This window comes from Staurois parvus, unplaced genomic scaffold (genome assembly GCF_062004578.1).
Source record: "Staurois parvus isolate SC_StPar_1 unplaced genomic scaffold, SC_StPar_1.0 ptg000748l, whole genome shotgun sequence".
In the NCBI taxonomy this organism is placed as follows: domain Eukaryota; kingdom Metazoa; phylum Chordata; class Amphibia; order Anura; family Ranidae; genus Staurois; species Staurois parvus.
Window position 1 is genome coordinate 3,981,465 of NW_028318544.1, and position 21,625 is coordinate 4,003,089.

Consider the following 21,625-nt stretch of genomic DNA (forward strand, 5'->3'; position numbering starts at 1 on the left):
TGCATTGTGCAATTTCTAGATGGAGGCCAAGAGAAAGTGGAGTATGAAAGTGGCAGGAGGTAGGGAAGAGGACAAGAGAATAAGAACTGAAAAAACATTTTCATGTTTTATGATGTTTATATGCGGTGGAAGTTCATCCAATTATTGAGAAACCCAAACATTTCCATGCATAACTTGTTAAACACAGAAAAATATCACAAGCAAAACAGCAGAACACAAACACAACATGCATGCTACATTTATTCTGGCGGATATATCCATGGTGAAATCATCAGTCAACATGACTAAAAGCATCAAAGACTACAGATATATAATCTGTTCTCAGCGGCACCTCTTCTGATTTTCAAATAAACTGGATTTTTAAAGAATAATTTCAGTCTAAAAAGCCTTTTTTATAGTTAAAAATTGCACAGCTGTTCACATCTTAAATTATAACCCATTCATTTTTGTCTCAGTATTTGAAGCTAGGAGGGCCCCTGACAAGCAAATGATCTGATCTCCTAAACTAGACATCCAGAGTCATTTATTGTCTGAGCTCACCCTGCTGGAGAGTAAGAAAAGCCATGCTGAGACAGTAGATGTCTCCAGCACTGGCAGCTGTGACATAACAGGGAGGGGAAACATGTTCTTATATTCTGTATAGCCAGATTTCTCCACACACTATATTCACGAGACCTTTGTCAGAAACAGGAAATAAGGAAAAATCACCCCACAAGTCCATACACAATAACACAAATCCAAACCTTATCAACTTGTTGCACAAAAGTTTTGTGCTGGAGTTGTACTTTCATATAATAAAAAACTCAGCCAATTCACACCAGGTGTGGTAGACTGCGTCGGGCAACTATTCCAATGCAGTCCCACCACAAGACAAAGCAAAATGCCTTGCTTGGCTTGTGGCTGGCGATGTGCGCTGAAAAAAAAAAGTACCACATGCACTACTTTTTTTTTTTAGCACACACAAGCCATTGCCTCACACTGCACTGCGACCAGCAGAATGTAAGAAAATGCCACTGTGTAACATTGACAGTGGTATCCCCAGACAGCTCTCTCGAGTGCTTTTTGTGGGAATTAAAGGCTAACTCCACCTTTCTGACAATGTTGCACCCACCCTTCATACACGCATGGGTTTTTATCCTCCATACAGCTGTGTCATTCACAGAGATCTGTTAATCAATGAACTACAAGTCCCATCTTCCACAGCAGCAGACTCACTGTAGTTCTCATTGGAACACTCACAGTCCATTGACACTTCCTCCAGCCAAGTAACTGAAAGTCCGTACCTTGACACAGACAGAGCTGGAGGAAAAGTCTACGGGAGCCTATGTATTGCTGCAATGATCCACTGATTGCAGCTGAAATGCTTTGCAGGCTCACTTGCAAATAAATAAAAAAAATACACTATTTTTAAATGTTATTTTTATGCAAAATATGGGTGCATACATTTTTGTTTTGCAATGGGGTTGGCCTTTAAATCCTAAATCACATGAGTATGTTAGGAAACCATGTTGGATTACATTGAGCCATCATTTCATTCCAACTATGTCCAAAGAGTTGTGCTGCGAGCTTAGCCACGACGACTTTTCGGGTTTGTGTCATGTTCTGCTGTGTTCTTGCCTCTTGTTAGTATGAGCAGCGTAAGGCTGGCCATACAAAGCCTGATAAAGGCAAGCTATGTGACAAATTTGAACATTGTGTGTGATAATCAGGCTGTGTGGCAGTTAACTAGAGAGAGATAACAAGCACTTCAGAGTGCCAGAAGTGCTCCTTCTAGAACAGAGCGTGGAAAAGATCAGTGACTAGAACCAAAACTCTCTCTTTTCTCCAAATGTAAGGAATGAGCCTTAAACCCATATATGTACCCTACTGATAAAACTGAATATAAGAAAGAAAAAATACTGTGTATTCTGAGTTTCTGTATTAACAAAGGGTAAGGCAAAAGAAAGACTGGTCTATAGGAACAGATGCTCTCCGCATGGCCTATTGCTATTTGAAGCAAAGTCTGTAGCTACAAGTGCTGCAAGTCATGTTCATCACCACTGACACTTCAGAAGCTTTTCAAGGAAAACAAAAAACGGTTACCTAAAGACTTTGGCAGCAGGTTTTTGATGAACTCGTTGTGATCTCCAACATGAAGAATGTTATATACACTGGTATTCATTAGCTCTTCTTGGTTGTACCGGAGATACTGAGTCACATTCTCGGAGACAAATACCACGTTCCCTTCACGGTTCACCACAAAGAAGAACCCATCCAGGGCCTGGAGAAAAGGCAAAAATGTACAACACGTTACAGAAAGTGTGCCATTTAACACCACATGAAACAAGATTATATCACCAACACAGCAACAAATATGTAAACTATGTAGACTGTTCAGTTTCAATTCTCACCTTGTGTTCTCCATGCATCAATTAAACAATAATATACTGTAGGTCTTGGCATTTTATTTGTCCGCCAGTACAACATAAATCGTGGGCTGATGTGCAGCCCAGGGGCAGGGAAAAAGGATCTTGGTGACATCACATGATCAATACACCAGGAAATCTGTCACAACTGGGCTGTACTATTAGTTCTGTATTCTCAATACCAAGCTGACATTATCAGCATGAGTAAGCAGATCAGATTATTTGTGAAGTGTGACTTGTAGAATATATTCAGATTTTACACAGGGCATTCCAGGGCCACTGAAGCCTGTGGGGGTTTGGTATGCCGTTTTCAACAGGATTCCTGGTTGACAGCCTAGACTCACCCAACCCTTACCTAAGCTATTAGCACAATCAGGGCAGTAGGTTGCCACACTGATCAATAGCAAACAAAGGCCCTGGACTAGATAACAAGGTAGAAAATTGCATAATAGGTATACACGGTAAGTTATTGTTCGTTCAGCTAGTGGGCTGCATAAAAAAAAGCAAACAGATTCCCCCATCCACACAAGTAAGGTGGATGGAGGTGTTCTCACTGCTGCAACATTGTATATTGACAGCAGGACGCTCGACTGTCAGAATATGCTGATCATTGGCTGCAGCTGCTGATCGATTATATTTTCCCAGCATGGCCGATCAACTTCTGTGGAACAGGGAGGACCACACACAGTTTGAAATTCAGCTAAATTTCGATCAGTCTTTACCCACCTTAAAAGTGGTTATATACCCTTGCATACACTCAGTGCAGTGACTGACCTCAGGTGATACACAGAGATTAAACAAATCCTCCTGCATAAGATGTACCTGTTTATCTACAACTTCTTTCCCCTACATCCATTCAAAGTGAACAATTTACACAGGATCTCTCAGCTCTGGACAGCAAGTGCAGTGAACTGACATTCCATGAGTGAGGTGAGCTCTGAGAGCTGATTGGAGGAAAGGGACACACTCCCTTCACACAGGAACAAAGCTAGGGCTGTCAATCACAGATTGTGCCCTCCCTGTCACCATTTTTCTCTTAGTGTCAGGAATACTTGTCAGGAGGGACTCATGCAGATAGCAGAGGAATGAGGCAGCAGACAAAAATGACACTTAGTACGCTGGATTGAGATAAGCACACACTATAAGAGGGATATACTTTGTTCATATTTCATATCTGTGGTTTACAAGCCACCAAGATTTTGGGTATCCAGATTGCTCTCCGCGAGTTATTAAAAGTGCCTTTTATACTATACAGTTGAAGATTAAACACTTATGGTCTTGAGGTTTGCTGTAAGGTAAATCTTAAAGAGTAAACTAAACATTTGTATGCCAAGCTTCCAAAGTAGAGATGGGGCAATCGTATTTGCTTACCAAACGCACATATTGCTTTTTGCCTAGTAGCACGGCAGTGATTGTGCTTTGTTGCTGTTCTGGTCTCATTGCAAGTACAGGTTTAAGATCAAACTAAATAAAAATGATACGCTGCTTAGGTACATTATTAGACCTACCATGCAGATTACATAATCATTTGGATTATTGGAAAAGAAAATATATCTACACATAAAAATCTGAAATCAGGTATGTAAAAATCTGAGACAAACAGAGCGTGCACTCAATGAAACTGCAGTATAGCTTTGTTTTCTTTTCTAAGTAAACACCATGCAAAACAGGACATCCAGGAATCCATATGCATTTAGCAGTTCACCTTTGGCTATTACTTGTTTTCAGACATACCAACAAGAAAAAGGGAGAGTGACACAAAGTTCTAGGCTTCTATCATTAAATGTAATCAGTTTGCAGCACAACACCATTTCTGTATTGTGTGTAAACAGGTTCGCCATTCCTTTCAATGCAATGCCATCCCCAAATAGAACCTCCTGTGAACTGATCAACAGGCATTTCTGCATAAATTAAAACAAAAAAAATCTACATGTAAATACCCGGATATACTGTACATTTGTATTCTCACAAGGGTTCTCCTTTAAAATGAATATCTGCTATCCATCACCTCCATCTGTACTTTAAGGAATGGATAAAGGAATATTAATCAAGCGTATTGTGGAATGCTTCTACAAAAAAATAATTAGTTTCCAGACCAAACTTAATGCATGAATTATGTGCTGGGATGCACAAGTGGGTTTAATTTCATGATTCATCTGTTTATCTATCTACACTTGCTTCAAAACACATGGAGAGAATACATAATATTCAGAACTTTACTCAGAGACCACACAGAAAAAGCAATGACAACTCCTGCAGGGACTGACTAGGGACCCAGGAAGAGATCATATTAGTTATTGCTCTAGAGCAGGAACCTCCAAGCTGCCAATATCTAAAGATCTATCGGCTCTGAGAGAAACCAAGCTGGGTGTGGAGCTTCCTCAATCATTTTCCAATAATTATTTTAAAAAAACTGAACAGATGCAACTGTTCAGGGAAGCAGATGGCTTTGATGGTTTTTAAAAGTGATTCTAGATAGTTTGGTATATTGAACAATTTGATCTTCTACTGTAAGTAGGAACATTTGACCAAACTTTCTTGTAAACAATTTTAAAAATTTTAGCTGCAATGTAGGGTGAAAAAACCCATCAAACATTCTGTAAGGCACATCAAAAGTGATCAGAAATTCTGATGAAACCTGATATCTGTACATGTGTGAAGCTAGAGTTAAGTCCCATTTGTACTACTGTTTGGCATTAACATGTTAATGTGTGTTGAATTAAAGTGTCATTAAACCCAGACTCCTGTCCTCTACTGAGCATGCGCAATGTCAATTCCCTTTTAAGCTAATTAGTTTCCTCCTTTTAATTAACTATGCAGCCCACCTGACTATAGAGTCACAAATGTGGGCATATACACACAGTGGTAAATGACACTCCCCTCCCTCATCCATGTCTTCCTACTGCTAAACAGTATGAGGGGGGGGATTTAATATGCTGATTGATTACATTCACTAAGAAATTCACAAAAAAGCTTAGATTTAATGTAAATCAGTTTTAAGTACATAAAAAATATATAAAACATTTATAAAATATCAAATGTAATTGCTAATACCTGTAAAGTAAAAAAAAAAAAAAAAACTTGGATGCAGATGCCATCTGAACAAAGTGAAAAAGCCAATGTCTTTGACCCCCCCCCCCCCCCCCCGTCTACACCATAAATAATGCAAAAAAACTAAATGCACATTTGATGATCAGTAAATATTTATAGGGAGCTGTAAAACAGTTTTTTGATATTTAATCTAAATTGCTCTTCAGAAATAGTTTTTTTTTTTTATAGGTTTAAACACCAAATCAGGGCTGTGCAAACAGACGCATACTGCAGTAACAGAAGCCCCTTCCCAAGGATCTTTCCCTGAAGATGCCAAAAAGCAAGAAAAGATCATGTGACCACTCAACAGAGCTACCGGAATAAGGTAGAGAATTGAAAAAAAAAAAAAAAAAACCAGTGGCATGATATATAAGAGTTATGTGAATTCATTATGGCAATTAACACTTCTCTGTTTAGTATTCAACTGAACAGGATGCCTAATGCACCAAAAAAAGGTGAACATAGGATTTCTATTAGTGTGTTGCACAGCAATGCACATCTGCTGGTTAGGTGTGTTGGGGATCCATTCAAACACTGGTGTACTAATCCATACATTTCAATACGCCAGTTAACCCTGTACATACACATAATTTAGCCCCGTGCATACAAGAGAACATCAAGAATTTTCTTTTATTGCATAAATTTCAGGTTGTAAATGCTTTATTGTGCACTTTTTATTGTTTAGGAAAATACAGCATTAGCAAAATGATGAACTGTACTCTGAAGAGTTGAAATTATTATTTTAATGTTCTCATTCTGTGTATATTCAAAATAGGGGCCACATGAGAAGGTTTAGACCTAATTGGTTATAAATATCTGAGGAGGAGGAGGAAGAAGTGGCACCACACTTGGGTATCAAAGTGCAGGTCCACATAGGGGGAGATTTACTAAAAATGGAGTGTGCAAAATCTGGTGCAGCTCTGCAAAGGGACCAATCAATTTCCAGGTTTTATTATCAAAGTTTAATTGAAAAAGCTGAAATTAGAAGCTGATTGGCTACTGTGCACAGCTGCACTAAATTTTGCACTCTCTAGTTTTAGCAAATCAACCCCTATGTGTCAGTGCATTATGCCAGTGGTCTCCAAACTGTGGCCTGTGGGCTGGATGTGGCCCTTTGAGGCACTTTTCTTCCCCTGATACAAGACATTAATCCTCCCACTGACACCAACAATGGGGCATGATTCCTCCCACTGACACCAATGATGGGGCACTATTCCTTCCACTGACAACAACCATGAGGCATTATTCCTCCCACTGACAGCAACAATGGGGCATAAATCTTGCCACTGACATCAACAACAGGCTTTAATCCTCCCACTGACACCAACCATAGAGCACTATTCCTCCCACTGACACCAACCATAGAGCACTATTCCTCCCACTGACACCAACCATAGAGCACTATTCTGCATAATGACACCAACAATAGGCAACTTTTCCTCTCATTGACACCAACACCACCAACATGATGCCAACGATGGGGCACGATTTCTCCCACGGACACAAAGGAGCACTATTCCTCCCCCTAATATCAAAGATGCATTGATTTCTCCCACTGACACCAAGACAATTTCTACTCCCAAAGGTCACAGTCCGCCCCTCCTAAAGTCCAAAGGACACCAAGGACAATAAACTGGCCCTTTGTTCAGAAAGTTTGGAGACCCCTGCATTATGCACTACCCTAAAAAGTATTTTTTTTCCCCCAAAGAAAATGGTTTACACCAGTCCATCCGCTATAAAGCATTCACATAGGTGTGTGTATAGGGATGACATGATTTTATCCAGTGCACTTCAGCGAACCTGAATGGTGTGAACAGGGCACAAAGAAAACAATTGTGTTCTATGTGCCCTTGCTTTGATGAAAGTTAACACAGCTCAAAGAAACATGGTGTGAACGTGCCCATCTTATGAGTAAATGTTATCCAGTCAGTTTAGATGGTACTCTGTAAATTTAATTCAAGCGGACTTCCAGTTAGACATAAAAACATTGTTATCCATTCAATAAAGAAAAAAAACATTTTTACACAGAACCAGCACAAGTATCAAAAATCTCTCACATGGAAAGCAAATCCTTGGAGACAAATCAAGGTTCTATTGCTTTTCACAGGGCTAACAGTCTAACACAGAAAGATAGGAGAGAGCAAAGAGAAGACTGCTAATTGTCCATCTACAGACTGGCTGTACCACATTTCTGTAAAACAACCTGAAAGCAGGTCCAGGACCAAGCTGCGCTGCCTTGCAGGAGCACCAGTCAGACTGACTGAACAAAGTTAGAAATCTCAAATGTGTTATTTGTCCACTTGCCTTGAGTTCAGTTTGAACTAATACATAATATGAGAAAATGAAAAGAGCTGCTGACATTTCAGTTTTGATGGCAGTAAACAATAAAGCCTAAAAAAAGTCCACAGTTATTAACTCACTCCTGAGTTATTTTATTGGTTTTGCCAGCAAGCAGAGAGCAGAACAAATGCACTGAAAGCATATAATTCCACTTTAACTTGGGCAGGTATAAGAGTGTATAATGAATTGGTAAGAAATCCACACTAAGCACAGATAAGTGTTCTTCGTCTCTGCTCAGTCATGTGATGTTTACTTCACCGCCAGAAATTGCAGTTCATGCCTGGTTGCCTGGCAACTGCTATATACTTGTGTTCTGACAAGCATAAGTGCAGACATTTCAAGGAACAATTAAAAAGCAGATGCTTCCTTATTGAAGTGCTTCTGACATGCTGCAAGATGATCCAAACTGCACAAGTGGCACAATGGTTCAGGAGATAACCACGTTCAGCCGTCATCTACAAAGTCAGGCCAAGCAGTCAATAAAAGCGGCTGATATGAAATGCACAGGAAATGGGGAGCACAGCGTAAATCATCACACCGTAAGACACGGCTTGGAAGGATTCATACCTATGACGAATGCTGCAGAGAATTTACAAGTTCTTTCTATAACTCGCTTTACTGGCATGTTTGTCTCAGTACAGAGCAGCAGCAGGAGCTTTTACATGCAGGAAACCACCAAAGTGTGCATCTGACTATAAATAATAATAGCGTGTATTGTATGTATACCATATCATTGGGTCCAAGCCCTACACCATGGGTTCCACACCTCTCCACGGGTTTATGCTCTAGTGTGCCCTAGGGAAATACGGGGGGTGGCTCATTAAAGTTATAGATGGAAACTACAGTTCATTTTACCATGGTCTGAGTTATTATTGTATTTGGTACATAGAACTGTGACTTCCAGTTCCATTTTTTCAACATGGTGTTTCAAACAGCATTAACAAAAGCATGTCTAAACACAATACACCCAGGCATTACCAAAGGTTAACCTACACTGGCTTCTTTGCCTCTAGAGCATAGTGCAGCATTATTTTTTCCAACTTTCATCTTGTTTCTTTAGCAAAAAACTGTGTTTTTACTCATCACCAGACCTGTAAAATTCTTTCTGGGATAGCTCACTTTCTGCTAACATAGGCACACCCCCAGAGCTACATTTCCCAGCAGCCCTTTACCTACACACAAAAAGGGGTAGATTTATTAAAACTGGAGCACACAGAATCTGGTGCAACTGTGCATCATAACCAGCTTCCAACTTCAGCTTGTTTAATTAAAATTTAAAAATAAAACCGGGAAGTTGATTGGCTACCATTCACAGCTGCACCAAATTGTGTGTGCACCAGTTTTAGTAAATCTTCCCCAAAGTGTGGACAGGCTCTTGGGAGTCCAGAGAGCAGCATTATTTTGCAGAGAAGGAAACCCATTTATATGTGTGGAAAGGGACAGACAAGAGCATGGGATAGGCAGAGTTCTGTAGTGAAGAAGGCAGTGCTAACAATGCTGATTGGGATTTCAGGTCAGCGAAGGCACTGTGTTGTCAGCCCAAACAGGAAACACACTGGATTACTGTTAGAGCAACAGATATTTTCCTGTATTTGCAGTGTTTTTTAAGGGCTAATACATAAAGGATTGTGCATGCATCGCAGACATTCCAGGGATGCGTAAGTCATATTGCCCAACATCTAGGACATGAAGTTCCAGGCACTGGATGCCTTCCATAGACGTCAGTTCAAAAAAGCCTTCCATAGACTCCAGTGCAAAAATTCCTGTCAATAACAATCCTATGTGAACACTTATTTACTCCTGTCAATAACAATCCTATGTGAACACTTACTTACGCATGCTACTCTGAGTCTGGAACGCACGGCTACAAAATTGAACAGGTCCCTTTTCATAATGGCACTCAAAACACAATGCATGTGAATCGCAACTGTGTGAACCATCTCAATAGGAACACATAATATCTAGCCTGTTATGTGAATCTGTGCGTTTGAAAAAGCATCCAGAATCGCATATGCGTGAACCAGGGCGGTTCCACTCACACGATGTTTGGATGTTTTTGGATCACAACAGAATTGCTGCGATTCTGCCCGCGTTCACAAAACACAGGTTCCATTATTTTCATATACTAAAGCTAGCCAGGGAAGGGGGTGTATGTATGCTATTTAGGCTTTTGTTTTTAGCATACCGGTTGTAAAAAGATCATTCAACAAGCTCCCAAAGAACACCAAAACCTGGCTAAAAATGTGCAATATTTCATATTTATCGATGTGAAGATGCTTAAAGTATATGTAGATTCTAACAATGAACTACTCTTATTTGCGCCCTTTTGGTCTGTTAAATATACCATGAAAAGCGTTTACTATATCTGTTCACTAATCACCCATGGAAAAAAAGAAAAAACACTGTTGATCATGTCAGAAATTCAGAGCTGTCCTGTACACATTTTCTGTTATCGCAAACAGCTTGTTTTGCCCTCCCAGTTCTTATCTTGGGACTACAGAATGATTAGCCTTTGTGTTGCAGAGATGGAAGGGTCAGACAATCTGAGTAGGAACCATTCGGGGAGTCAGTACCTTGAAGCTGGCACTGTGCAGGCAAATGTATCTGTAACAGGTCGCATTGCAGGAGGGCCTGAGTAGTTACGCAAAAGAAGACTGGGCAGGACTGACACCAGAAATATTCTGTGCGGTCAGCCCACAACAGGACTAAGGCCTGTTTACACAGGCTTCAGCTTATATAAGGCAGGCCATAGCCCACAACAGGACTAAGGCCTGTTTACACGGGCTTCAGCTTATATAAGGCAGGCCATAGACAATGTGATTTTCTTTCTTACAACCACAGGTTGAAGGAAAGAATATCGCTCAACTCCCACATCAACATAGTCAGTGTTGACGGGGAGTCTCTCCCGCAGAGCTATTGTATGGTGTTTCTCTATGTGGAAAACAGGATGAACTAAGACTTGCAAATTTCAGCAAGCCAGAGTAAACCTTTTCTTTGCAATTCTACTTTTGTTACAAAATACACCACCTCTAGAACAGAATTTTTTCTTTTGAACACCACAAATAAGAAAATGCACTGGTTGCGCCTAGTAAGAAAGGGTGCCACACGTTTAAAAACCAAAAAAACATTTACTTTCTAAACTTCATTTCATGTAGAACCTAAAATTCAAAATTGGTTCCAGCAGCCCAAAACACTGGCTGTCATCAGCAATGCCAAAGCAGATAGTAGTATATTAAAGGGTTAGTTGACCTTTACCAAAAAAACCGCCCATGCAAGTAGATAAAAACAAACTTTGCAGATTTGAATAAAGTTGGGGGTGCCATCACGGCATTAGTAACAATTGAGTGTGGCTTTGCAACGTCCTAGCAACAAGCCAAGTCAGGATGAATCCATCTCAGAGTTTTTTATCTAGGTTTTGGGAGGAATGTAAATGGCCTAAAGCAAGGGCATTATTCAACTTTATTGAACACTGCCCAGTTTGTTCTTTTTTTTTTGTTATCTACAGTCACCCCTTACCTGCATGGGCAGTTTTTTGGCATCAGTACCCTACACTAGTAAGATGTGACTCTGTTCTTGTTTAATCTCCATGTCCTGACTCATCTTGCTCTTTGTTAGTGCGCAATGTTGCAGCAGGTGCTTCCTGCTGCATACAAAACACACTGCAATGGATAAAGAAATAACATATAACGGACATACACATTAAGTTTAAATGGTCTTTTAGTGAGATAATAATGCATACATGTTGCCAGTGGGTGTAATGTTGTACAAGAGATACCATTAATAAGACATACCTCCAGCATCATGGGTCCAAGTGTATCCTTGTCTATGACACTTTGGCCTGTAGAGGATATGTCCGCTTTCTGAACTTCATCCTCATTTGCAGCTGCTGCTTTCTCTGCAACAGAAAAAAATAAAACATTACACATTATGAAATACCCAAGAGATGCTCATATGCATACTCTAGCACTATACTTAGCAATACCAGACAGAGGCAGCCATTAAAAGTAGTCTATGAAATCACTAGAAACTAGAGGATTGATCGAGTCACAGCACCTGATGCTGCAGGGGATACAGGAACCAATAAACTCTTCAACATCACATTCTCAGTACTCCATGCCACCAGAAAACATCTGTTACTGTGTGTAGGCGATGGGTACATTTTAAAAGATACGCTATAATTTCCAGGGTGTTTTCCATATTTGTGCTTAGTCACAGGATGGCTATGAAAAGAGTCATTTCACGTTCACGTTTATCCACACGAACAACACGGCTGAGCTGCCAAACACTACCTTGGAGAGGACTTGACATTTTTGCTCCCAAAGCCAACAGTTACCACAAGGAAGGGACATTCCTGAGATTCCCAAGTAGTTCAGAACAGCATCCCAAAGAGGCTTCTGTAGGATTAGAATAACTCTGCGTTTATATACCTCTACTTGTGTCACTTTTTGTAGACGGATTTCGATCTGTTTAGTAAATAGGCAGATGCTCTAGGCAGTTATAGATATTAACTGGTAACCAGATGTGACACTTATTTTGTAACAAGCAGCTCATGCTTTATTTCCTATCAAAAAAACTTAATTAAAAAATAACTTGGCTTAAAAAGGGACAAACCAACACCTGCCAGAATGCTGAATGTTGCTGTGATAAATAGTTACCCACAACATGAAATCATTTCAATAGTAGTGGTCTCTAAACTGTGGCCAGATGTGGCTCTTTGCTTGCCTTTATCCAGTCCTTGAGGCATTATTCCTGACACTGACGCCAAGAATGGATCATTATTCCTTCCACCAATACCAACGATGGGGCAATATTTCTTGCACTGACACCAACAATGGAGCACTATTCCTTCCACTGATACCAACAATGGAGCACTATTCCTTCCACTGACATCAACGGTGGGGCACTATTCCTTCCTCTGACACTAACGATGGATCACTAGTCCTCCCACTGACACAAACGATGGATCACTAGTCCTCCCACTGACACAAACGATGGATCACTAGTCCTCCCACTGACACCAACGATGGATCACTAGTCCTCCCACTGACACCAACGATGGATCACTAGTCCTCCCACTGACACCAACGATGGATCACTAGTCCTCCCACTGACACTAACGATGGATCACTAGTCCTCCCACTGACACAAACGATGGATCACTAGTCCTCCCACTGACACAAACGATGGATCACTAGTCCTCCCACTGACACCAACGATGGATCACTAGTCCTCCCACTGACACCAACGATGGATCACTAGTCCTCCCACTGACACCAACGATGGATCACTAGTCCTCCCACTGACACCAACGATGGATCACTAGTCCTCCCACTGACACCAACGATGGATCACTAGTCCTCCCACTGACACCAACGATGGATCACTAGTCCTCCCACTGACACCAACGATGGATCACTAGTCCTCCCACTGACACCAACGATGGATCACTAGTCCTCCCACTGACACCAACGATGGATCACTAGTCCTCCCACTGACACCAACGATGGAGCACTAGTCCTCCCACTGACACCAACGATGGAGCACTAGTCCTCCCACTGACACCAACGATGGAGCACTAGTCCTCCCACTGACACCAACGATGGAGCACTAGTTCTCCCACTGACACCAACGATGGAGCACTAGTTCTCCCACTGACACCAACGATGGAGCACTGGTTCTCCCACTGACACCAACGATGGAGCACTAGTTCTCCCACTGACACCAACGATGGAGCACTAGTTCTCCCACTGACACCAACGATGGAGCACTAGTTCTCCCACTGACACCAACGATGGAGCACTAGTTCTCCCACTGACACCAACGATGGAGCACTAGTTCTCCCACTGACACCAACGATGGAGCACTAGTTCTCCCACTGACACCAACGATGGAGCACTAGTTCTCCCACTGACACCAACTAAATCTCTCCCTAATACCAAAGATCGAGCACAGTCTGCCTAAAGTCTAAAGGACAGTAACTGGCCCTTTCTTTAGTATATTTGGAGACCCCTTGTTTAAAGTGATTATTAATGAATACAATTTTATTTTTTTAAATAACAAAGATGTTATACTTACCTGTTCTGTGCAATGGAATTGCACAGAGCGGCCCTGAACATCCTCTTCTTAGGTCCCCCCCACTGATGCTCCTGGCTCCTCCTCTTCTCGGTGGTACCCAATAGTAAAACACTTCCTGTGGGGTCCACCTGCATGCTCTCTTCCAAGCTATGCTGTCTGTGTCTGTAGACACAAACTCGGCCACGTTCCCTGCTCCCTAGTCACTGGCTTTGATTGACAGCAGCGGGAGCCAATGGCAGCCGCTGCCTCAGAAAAGCCAGTGAGACCAGGAAATGAGGGAAGAGAAGAGCTGCTCTTGTGCACAGTGCTAGACTGAATGAGGGCCCAGGTAAGTATAAGGAGTGGGGGGGGCATACTCAAGCCTAAACATTTTTATCTTAATGCAAGGAATGCATTAGGTAAAAAATGTTTAGGCTTTATAACCACTATAAAGTGGTCACACACAATAAAGTCCTAGTACATGAACCCTGGAAATTTCCAAAAAGGGCATCTTAAGGCAAAGTTTAGTATCAAGGTAGAAAACTGGGCAGATCTGGTGCAGATTTATCTTTTGAAACAGGACAATATTTGGAATCCTATTCACACTGATCAGTTATAGTTGGGTCAACAATACCTTAGTATTTTTAATCAATTTTTCTGGCAGCAGGAACACTGCACATAAAGATACAAAAATATTCTTCCTTTAATAAAACAGCCAGAAGGAACAAGTTCTAACATGTTTTGCACTAGGCACAGAGTTTTGTCAAAGAATGTTCTTTGAGAAAGTAATGTGGCAAGCACGAATTGCATCCCATATACTTTGGGAAAGTGCTGTGCTTTGCGCAAAATGCATCCAACAGAACATATTCCTGCTGGCTATTTTAAAAGGTTAGTTCACCTGCCCAGTTTTCACCTTTCCCAAAAACTGCCTATGCAGATAAGGGGAGCATGCAGATAGAAACAAACTGTGCAGTTTTGACCAAAGGTAAATATGTGCAGGTAATTGACATATCACCGAAAGCCTGGCTAAAACATTCCCAGATCATCCTATCCTGCATTGTTGCGAAGACGTTACAAAGACACTCCCATCTGGTTCAAACCCCTTCATATGCACTCTCTACATTGTTGCATTACCTGTGACATCAGCAATGCTGAGTCTGAGAAAATAGTGGACCACACATGTGCAGAGGTTTGAGAGCTCGCTCTTGTGATGGTTGGGATGAGCATTTAACAGCTGGGAATGTCTAGGCATCATCCAGTCCTTCCATGTTGCTAGGACGTTGCCATCACTGGGAGTTTTATGACCGGACTTCGGGAGGTATGTAAATGGCTTATACCTATAGCAACAGCATTACGAAACTGTAGGAAAAGCTGCACAGTTTATCTTACCTGCAAAGGAAGTATTTTTGGCAAAGGTGAACTAAACCTTTAATAAAGAATTTTACTTTCAGTGTACTGTGTTCCTGTTGCTGGTACAATGAATTTCTTCAGTAGAGCTGTGCCAAGCCCTGAATGAAACCTATGGAGTGTGGAGTCTCATCTCGTGTAGAGCAGCATGTGGTATATTTAGCATTGTTTTATATATATATATGGAAGGGTATTTTTTTTTTTTTTTTCTTACTATATGGGTGCCGAATGGGGAGATTTCACTTTCTGTCCTGGTGGCCAGAAACCCAACTTCCATAAAAGTTTAAGAAATTTACAATTCTGCCCTAGCAGTTACTTTAGGGGATTCACACCTCATTTTTCAGCCCCCTCGTCACTGGATTTTCCAAAAGATATAAAAAGCCATCAAGTGATTCTATTTCTTCTCATTTGATTGGAGAACTACTTTAAAGCAGTTCCCACTTTCCTAAGAAGTCGACCCTGGCTTTAGGGCTTATAGTGTAATAGCCGGTCTACCACTACACAGCAGGGCCCTCTGTGCTGTTACAATAATCCAGCTTAAGCTGCAGCAGAGCATTTCACGCTTAAAGTGAGAAAGTCCTTAACTGGTTGCTATAACTGTGTCGTTCCATTATGTAATATTGTACTAACCCCATTACCCCAATTAATTATTGCTATGCTGTGACTTTTGGATTCCGAGAGGTCATGGCATGCCAGCATGCCACTGCGGAGCCTAAACCGATAAAAGGCGCACTGTATAAATTGACATAGTCACCGCAGCTAAGACTAGCTCTTTAAATTTAGAGGTAGAGGACGACTACATTCCACAAATAGTTCAAAATCACCACATCAATATGAACTTTCTCTGCAAAGCAGGGGGAAGACTTCAATGTTCAGCTGCTTACCGGCTCACACACCAAATATGTGCTTTAATCTGGCAAATGTAAGAGCAAACAGACATTTCCTACTGCTCTCTAGTAAAATCAGCACCGGGGGATTTCTGGCCTTTCATTTGAATCTTATCCCAGATTTCAAACTCAATCCGACCTTTTGTAAGCAGACCTGTCCTACAGTAATGTAGGCTTGGAGAGGCCTGATCATACATTAGAGCTTTGTAGGGTCCTTCAAAAGACTAAGCTAATTAGGTTAAATCATTTCCAGTATGTGGCATGAACATATTTTCTCCTGCTTTTCTCTATGTATAGAGATGTGCCCAGACAATGACAGGCTTTACATAAAGCTTGGAACCTCCAGAAAAACATCTTCTGGGTTCTACCCCAGATGGTCCTGAGGATCCCATTGGATAAAAATGGTTTAAGGTTAGAAAAATGATCGCCAAGAAGCCAATCCAAAAAAGAACGCAAGGTACATACTCTTCCACTGTCAAAAAAAAAGGATCGCTCAACGTGTATCCAAACCCAGCAACATAAACCAAATAAGTTTATACACGCTTCTACGATTTAAAAAAAAATAAAACGTTTCTTAAAAGGTCTACTTTTAAATGAATCAAACTAGTAAGGTATATCCATGCAGCACTTCCTTTACTAGGGTGACTACACTTACTGAGTTCAGCAGCAGCAGTTGTGTCACCCGAGTTGGACTACACGCAGCCATGGCAACGCAGCAGTAAACTAATGTTCAGCTGCTGATTGAGTGTGCACACATCCACAGACGCTCCTAAATGTCATGATGAAGCATAGCACAGGGGGCAAAAATAAGAGGAGGAATACTATACATTTCTTAAAAAAAAAAAAAAAACACTCCATTCATTTTTACACTGCTCTACAATTATGTTAGATATGCACAGTGGCGATCTGTCTCTTGAGTTCTACAAAGCCTTGGCTTACAAAGACAATGCCAAAAATCTAATTGGGTTAAAATAACTAATATAGGTATTCCAATTTGTAAGCAAAAGCAGTCTGATCTTCATTCAGGTTATTAGGAACTCCAAAAGAGCTGCAGCATTGTGGTTGTATTTTTTGTTGGGATGCACAATAAAAGGTAAAATATTTGGTGCAAACCGTATAATCTCATTACCACCGCCACCAACATGCTGTTTATGGCAAACCAATGCAGATGTAGAGATTCATTGAATGTAGAAACTTCAAGGTAAAAGGAAAACTCTAGTAAGCGAGATCAATTTGAAGAGTAACTCCATTTTGTTGAGGAAAAAAAAAAACCCCTCTGGGTGATCTATCTACATTGCAGGTATGTTATTAAACTTTGTTGCAAATTCCTACCTTTTGTTAATCTGAACAAATTGTTTGTCTGTGTATGTGCAAAATGAATGTGAACGGGAGTGATTTCATGATCAACCTGCTGCTGCAGCGTTCCCTTTGGGAGCATCTCATCAAAAATGACCTTTTTGTTGCAGAGGATGCCCAAAATCTGACTTGTATCTTAGTGCGGACTTCTGGGAAAATCAGTGAAGCAATCACACAAGCAGAATATTACATTTCTGGGGGGCATTCTGCACACCATCTGTGTACAGAACACCTCTAGGTTGCCATATTGCATTTTACAGAAAACTAGAGGAGTTGCATATTGAAAAGGAAAAAAAAAAGTCATGTTTAAATAACATTTAATTACAATATGACTTGTGTCACATCTATAGGTTAATATATATATATATATATTTATTTTTTTTTTTTTTTAATGTATACTTTTTTTCTCCCCATAAAAGTGGAGTTAAGCTTTAAGCCGACCACAACCCCTGTGCAATTTCATGAAAAATGCTATGCTTCTAACAGCCATGCATACGGCGAACAAAATAGAAAAAAATAGACGTTACATGTGCCACTCCTCCTACACATATTACAACAGAACAGGGCAGAATCATTGAAAAAAAAAATGTTCCTCTAAAGCAGTAGGGATTTCCCAGTTCTTTCTTTATGAATGTTGCTTTCTGCCAGATAGCATGGTATATTGAAGGTGGTCTGGACAGACACAATTGGTCTCAGAATATAGGTCCTACACTTTCTTCAAAATGTTAGAACATAGCCTGCTTTTCCATTATACCAGAGTACTGTCAAAGTAACCTAGGCTATTTTTTTTATAGTATATGTCAAAAAGCAATTGTTGACAACCTAGTTATAAAAATTTGAGAAAAAACTTGAACAATGTTGGGGTTGCTGTTCAAGGTTACCAGTCAGGTCTCATCTGATTGGTGACTTTGGGCAACACTAATTTTTTCCATATTTTATTTATTTTTAATAGATACAGAAAGCCACATATTAAATGTGCAGGAAATCTACCAACTGACATCTTCAGATAAAACAAACTAATAGTGCAGTAATAAAAACCAACAACTAGGAAATGTAAAAATAGATAAGAGGTGGCAACACGATTTCCCATGACTGTCATTGAGTGGTCATTGAATGAGCATGATGGGTTATGCAGTTGGAACAGTTGTAATACCTGCTCCTCCTTGTAATGATTCACATTTTCCTCAATATGTTTACTAACACAATGCATAGGCTGTCTCATATCTGTATTACACGGCTTAACATACAAATATAGCTCATGACAGAAGAAGTTTGTTTTGAAGAAAATGTGTCACTGTTCTGATTCATTGCCTCAATTTAAATTTAAACATGTAAGCAGGATCCTAAAGTGGTTGTAAAGGCTCAAGTTTCTTTACTTTCATGCATTCTATGCACAAAGGTAAAAAAAAATGTTTCTGCAGCAGCCACCCAGTCCTCCTAATACTTACCTGAGCCTCATCTCAAACCAGCGATGGGCACGACAGTCTTGGCTCTCCGGAGACTTTCCTTCCCCACTGGCAGACAGCAGTGGGGGCAACTGACCCCCACTACTGTCAATTACAGCCAGTGCGCCAATGAAGGGAAAGAGGGGGCGGGGCTGAGCTGGTGCTGTGTGTGTGTGAATGGACATGCAGAGCAGCATCTCAGAGCGAGCTTATCTGGGTGCCCCCATAGCAAGCGGTTTGCTCTGGGGGCACTAGGCAGAAGGGAGGGGCCAGGAGCAACAACGGGAAAAACCTCTGCACAGAGCAGGTAAGTATAACACACTTTTTATTTTAAAGTGATACTAAAAGCAATCATAAAAATAACAAGTAAAACTGCATTAAAGTCTTCTGTGCTGAGGCATGAAAACTGGGAGAGGTGCAAGATGAAGTGTATTAGAATGGAAACAAGGACTGGTAGAAAATCATAATAGATAGAAAGAAGAAAGAGTACCTGTACAAAAAGACACACCTATAAAGTCACCTCTAAAATTATCCCCCCTCCTCTGAATCTGGAGAGATAAGGTTCTCTTGAGGCCACAGGAATTACTTTAAACATGACATGAAGGCTGGGTAAAAAATGTAACCTGCCCCAAAAGAGTCAGGAAGCAAGAGAAAGACCCAGGAATCATTGCTTCCTTTCGAATCCAACCAGTTTCCAGTGTGGAAACTGGAGTACCATATTCTATTAGCTGCCAGATGGGTAAATGCCATAAAGCCAGGTTTTTTTTTCTATCCAGAACATAGCGGTACACCATACCTCTGGCACTGTGGTCACTGCTCACCGACATGTCACTTGCAAACACAGAGGCCAGTAAAGGAAGTCTTCTGCACTACTCACTACACTGCCGGCTTCTGTGTTTACAAGTGATAGGAGTGCCTCTTTGGGTGGCTTAGGCACAGAACCTTAATTGCACCAACCATGTGACATAAAAGCGGAGGTCAGATGTACGATCTTTGGGGCGAGTACCACTGCGTTTCAGCCGAAAAAAAGAATCCCTACCTATATGGCATTCGCCCATCTGGCAGCTAACAGAAAATGTTACACCAGTTCCCATAAAGTCTTTTTCAGCTTGCCAGGTGGAACCCTAATCCAGAGCCGGAACTGAGGACTTCTTAATTGTCAAACATTAATTGCCCCTCCACACATTCCAGACTTCCCTGTTGTCAGAGTACACATATCAGAACTGTAGACTATGGCCTGTAGCTTTGCTCAAGTGCCAAAATCCAAGAAGGCTGATCGGAAGATCAACTTCTGTTCAACCACAGTGCCCATACATGGGTCAAAAATTCAGCCACTCCCTGCTGAACCAGCCTAATTTCAATCTATGTATGGCCAAACTTTAGACTAGCAGATTTAAATGTACTTGACTAAAAAATTTCAGCTGAAATCTAGAGAACACTTTTTAGGCAGCACCCTTGTCAGTGGAAAAAGATTTGTCTCAAGCCTCTAAGGGCACGCTTACACTAGAAGTTGGGGGGGTTTGAAGAAAAGCCATATGGGTGAGCCATGCATTTACCGCCCTTCAACTGCTCCACCTTTAGCTGGAAAGGCAGGTAACAAGAAAATTAATGGGGACCCTCCGCAAACGCATGGTAGTCTGGCATTTAGGGTGTTAAAACAGCTGCGGAAGAGGCGATACAATGCCTACTCACCACCTGTCCAATGCTCCCTGAAGAGTGATCTGAATACAGATTGCTTTTCAGAGAGCAAATCGAGTGTACAAGGATTTCTTACTTTCTTTACTTACTATATTAAATAAAAACTATTTCAACAGACTGGACATGGATAAAAATCATTAAAAGTCAATGATGGTGCTTGCAAGTCATCAATAATAATTGTGATCGTAAAAACTCAACAGTATAAACAAAGTGTCTAAGTGCAAAAAGTGTAAAATCAAGAAAATCAGGAAAATCCACATATATGTGCAAAGTCACAGATTTTATGTCGTAAATACATTTCAACACAAAGTAATCAAAAAGTCCATACATTGCAGTGAAAACTGCTTGTGTCCACTGCCGGGTGATAGACCACCAAAAGTTAGAAACACTCCTCACTCACCAGATGCTATTGACCTCGTTATATAACAAGAAAAGTCATAAAGCACCTTGTGGTCCCCCCAGGACCTCCTTAATCGGCACCTCTCTCCATCATCTCTTCTCCAACTTCTTGCTGAGGCAGATGAACATTGCTGTACACAGCGGTCCCCTGGCCTCCGACACTGGCTTTCCCATACATACACAGTCCTATCCTGGGGTAACTAAGAAGACGAGTCCTCCAGTCTCTAGGTAACAAGGGACTTGGGCATTTTATGTAGAAATTATGAGGGAAATCACTGAATCCTTTAAAGTGGTATTAAACCCAAAACCAAAAATGTAATATATTGCAGCTTACCAATCATTAGATTTGGTGGCTGCATTAGTTTTTTTTTTCTACACTCTGTTTTTACCAAGTGATCTGGCCAGTAACACATGTCCTGTATTAGAGTGCCTACACTTTGGATGAAGGCGCAAAGGGGGCATTTGGACAGAAGCATTGTCAGTCTGGGGAGAGGGAAGTGTTAGATGTAGTAGCAGATTTATATACACTAACAAATTGAAGATT

At 40.9% G+C, this 21,625-nt stretch overlaps 1 protein-coding gene across 2 annotated transcripts in view; it reads right to left on the reverse strand.

Moving 5' to 3' along the window:
• Window positions 1-21,625, reverse strand: part of NCOA2 (nuclear receptor coactivator 2) — a 132,080-nt gene that overhangs the window by 80,871 nt on the left and 29,584 nt on the right. For both annotated transcript variants that reach the window (XM_089654288.1, XM_089654287.1), the window contains exons 3-4: window positions 11,627-11,730; window positions 2,083-2,260 (exon numbers count right to left, since the gene is read on the reverse strand). In XM_089654288.1, the coding sequence (XP_089510414.1) occupies window positions 2,083-2,260; window positions 11,627-11,730 (282 nt within the window). The remainder of the gene's footprint in view (window positions 1-2,082; window positions 2,261-11,626; window positions 11,731-21,625) is intronic.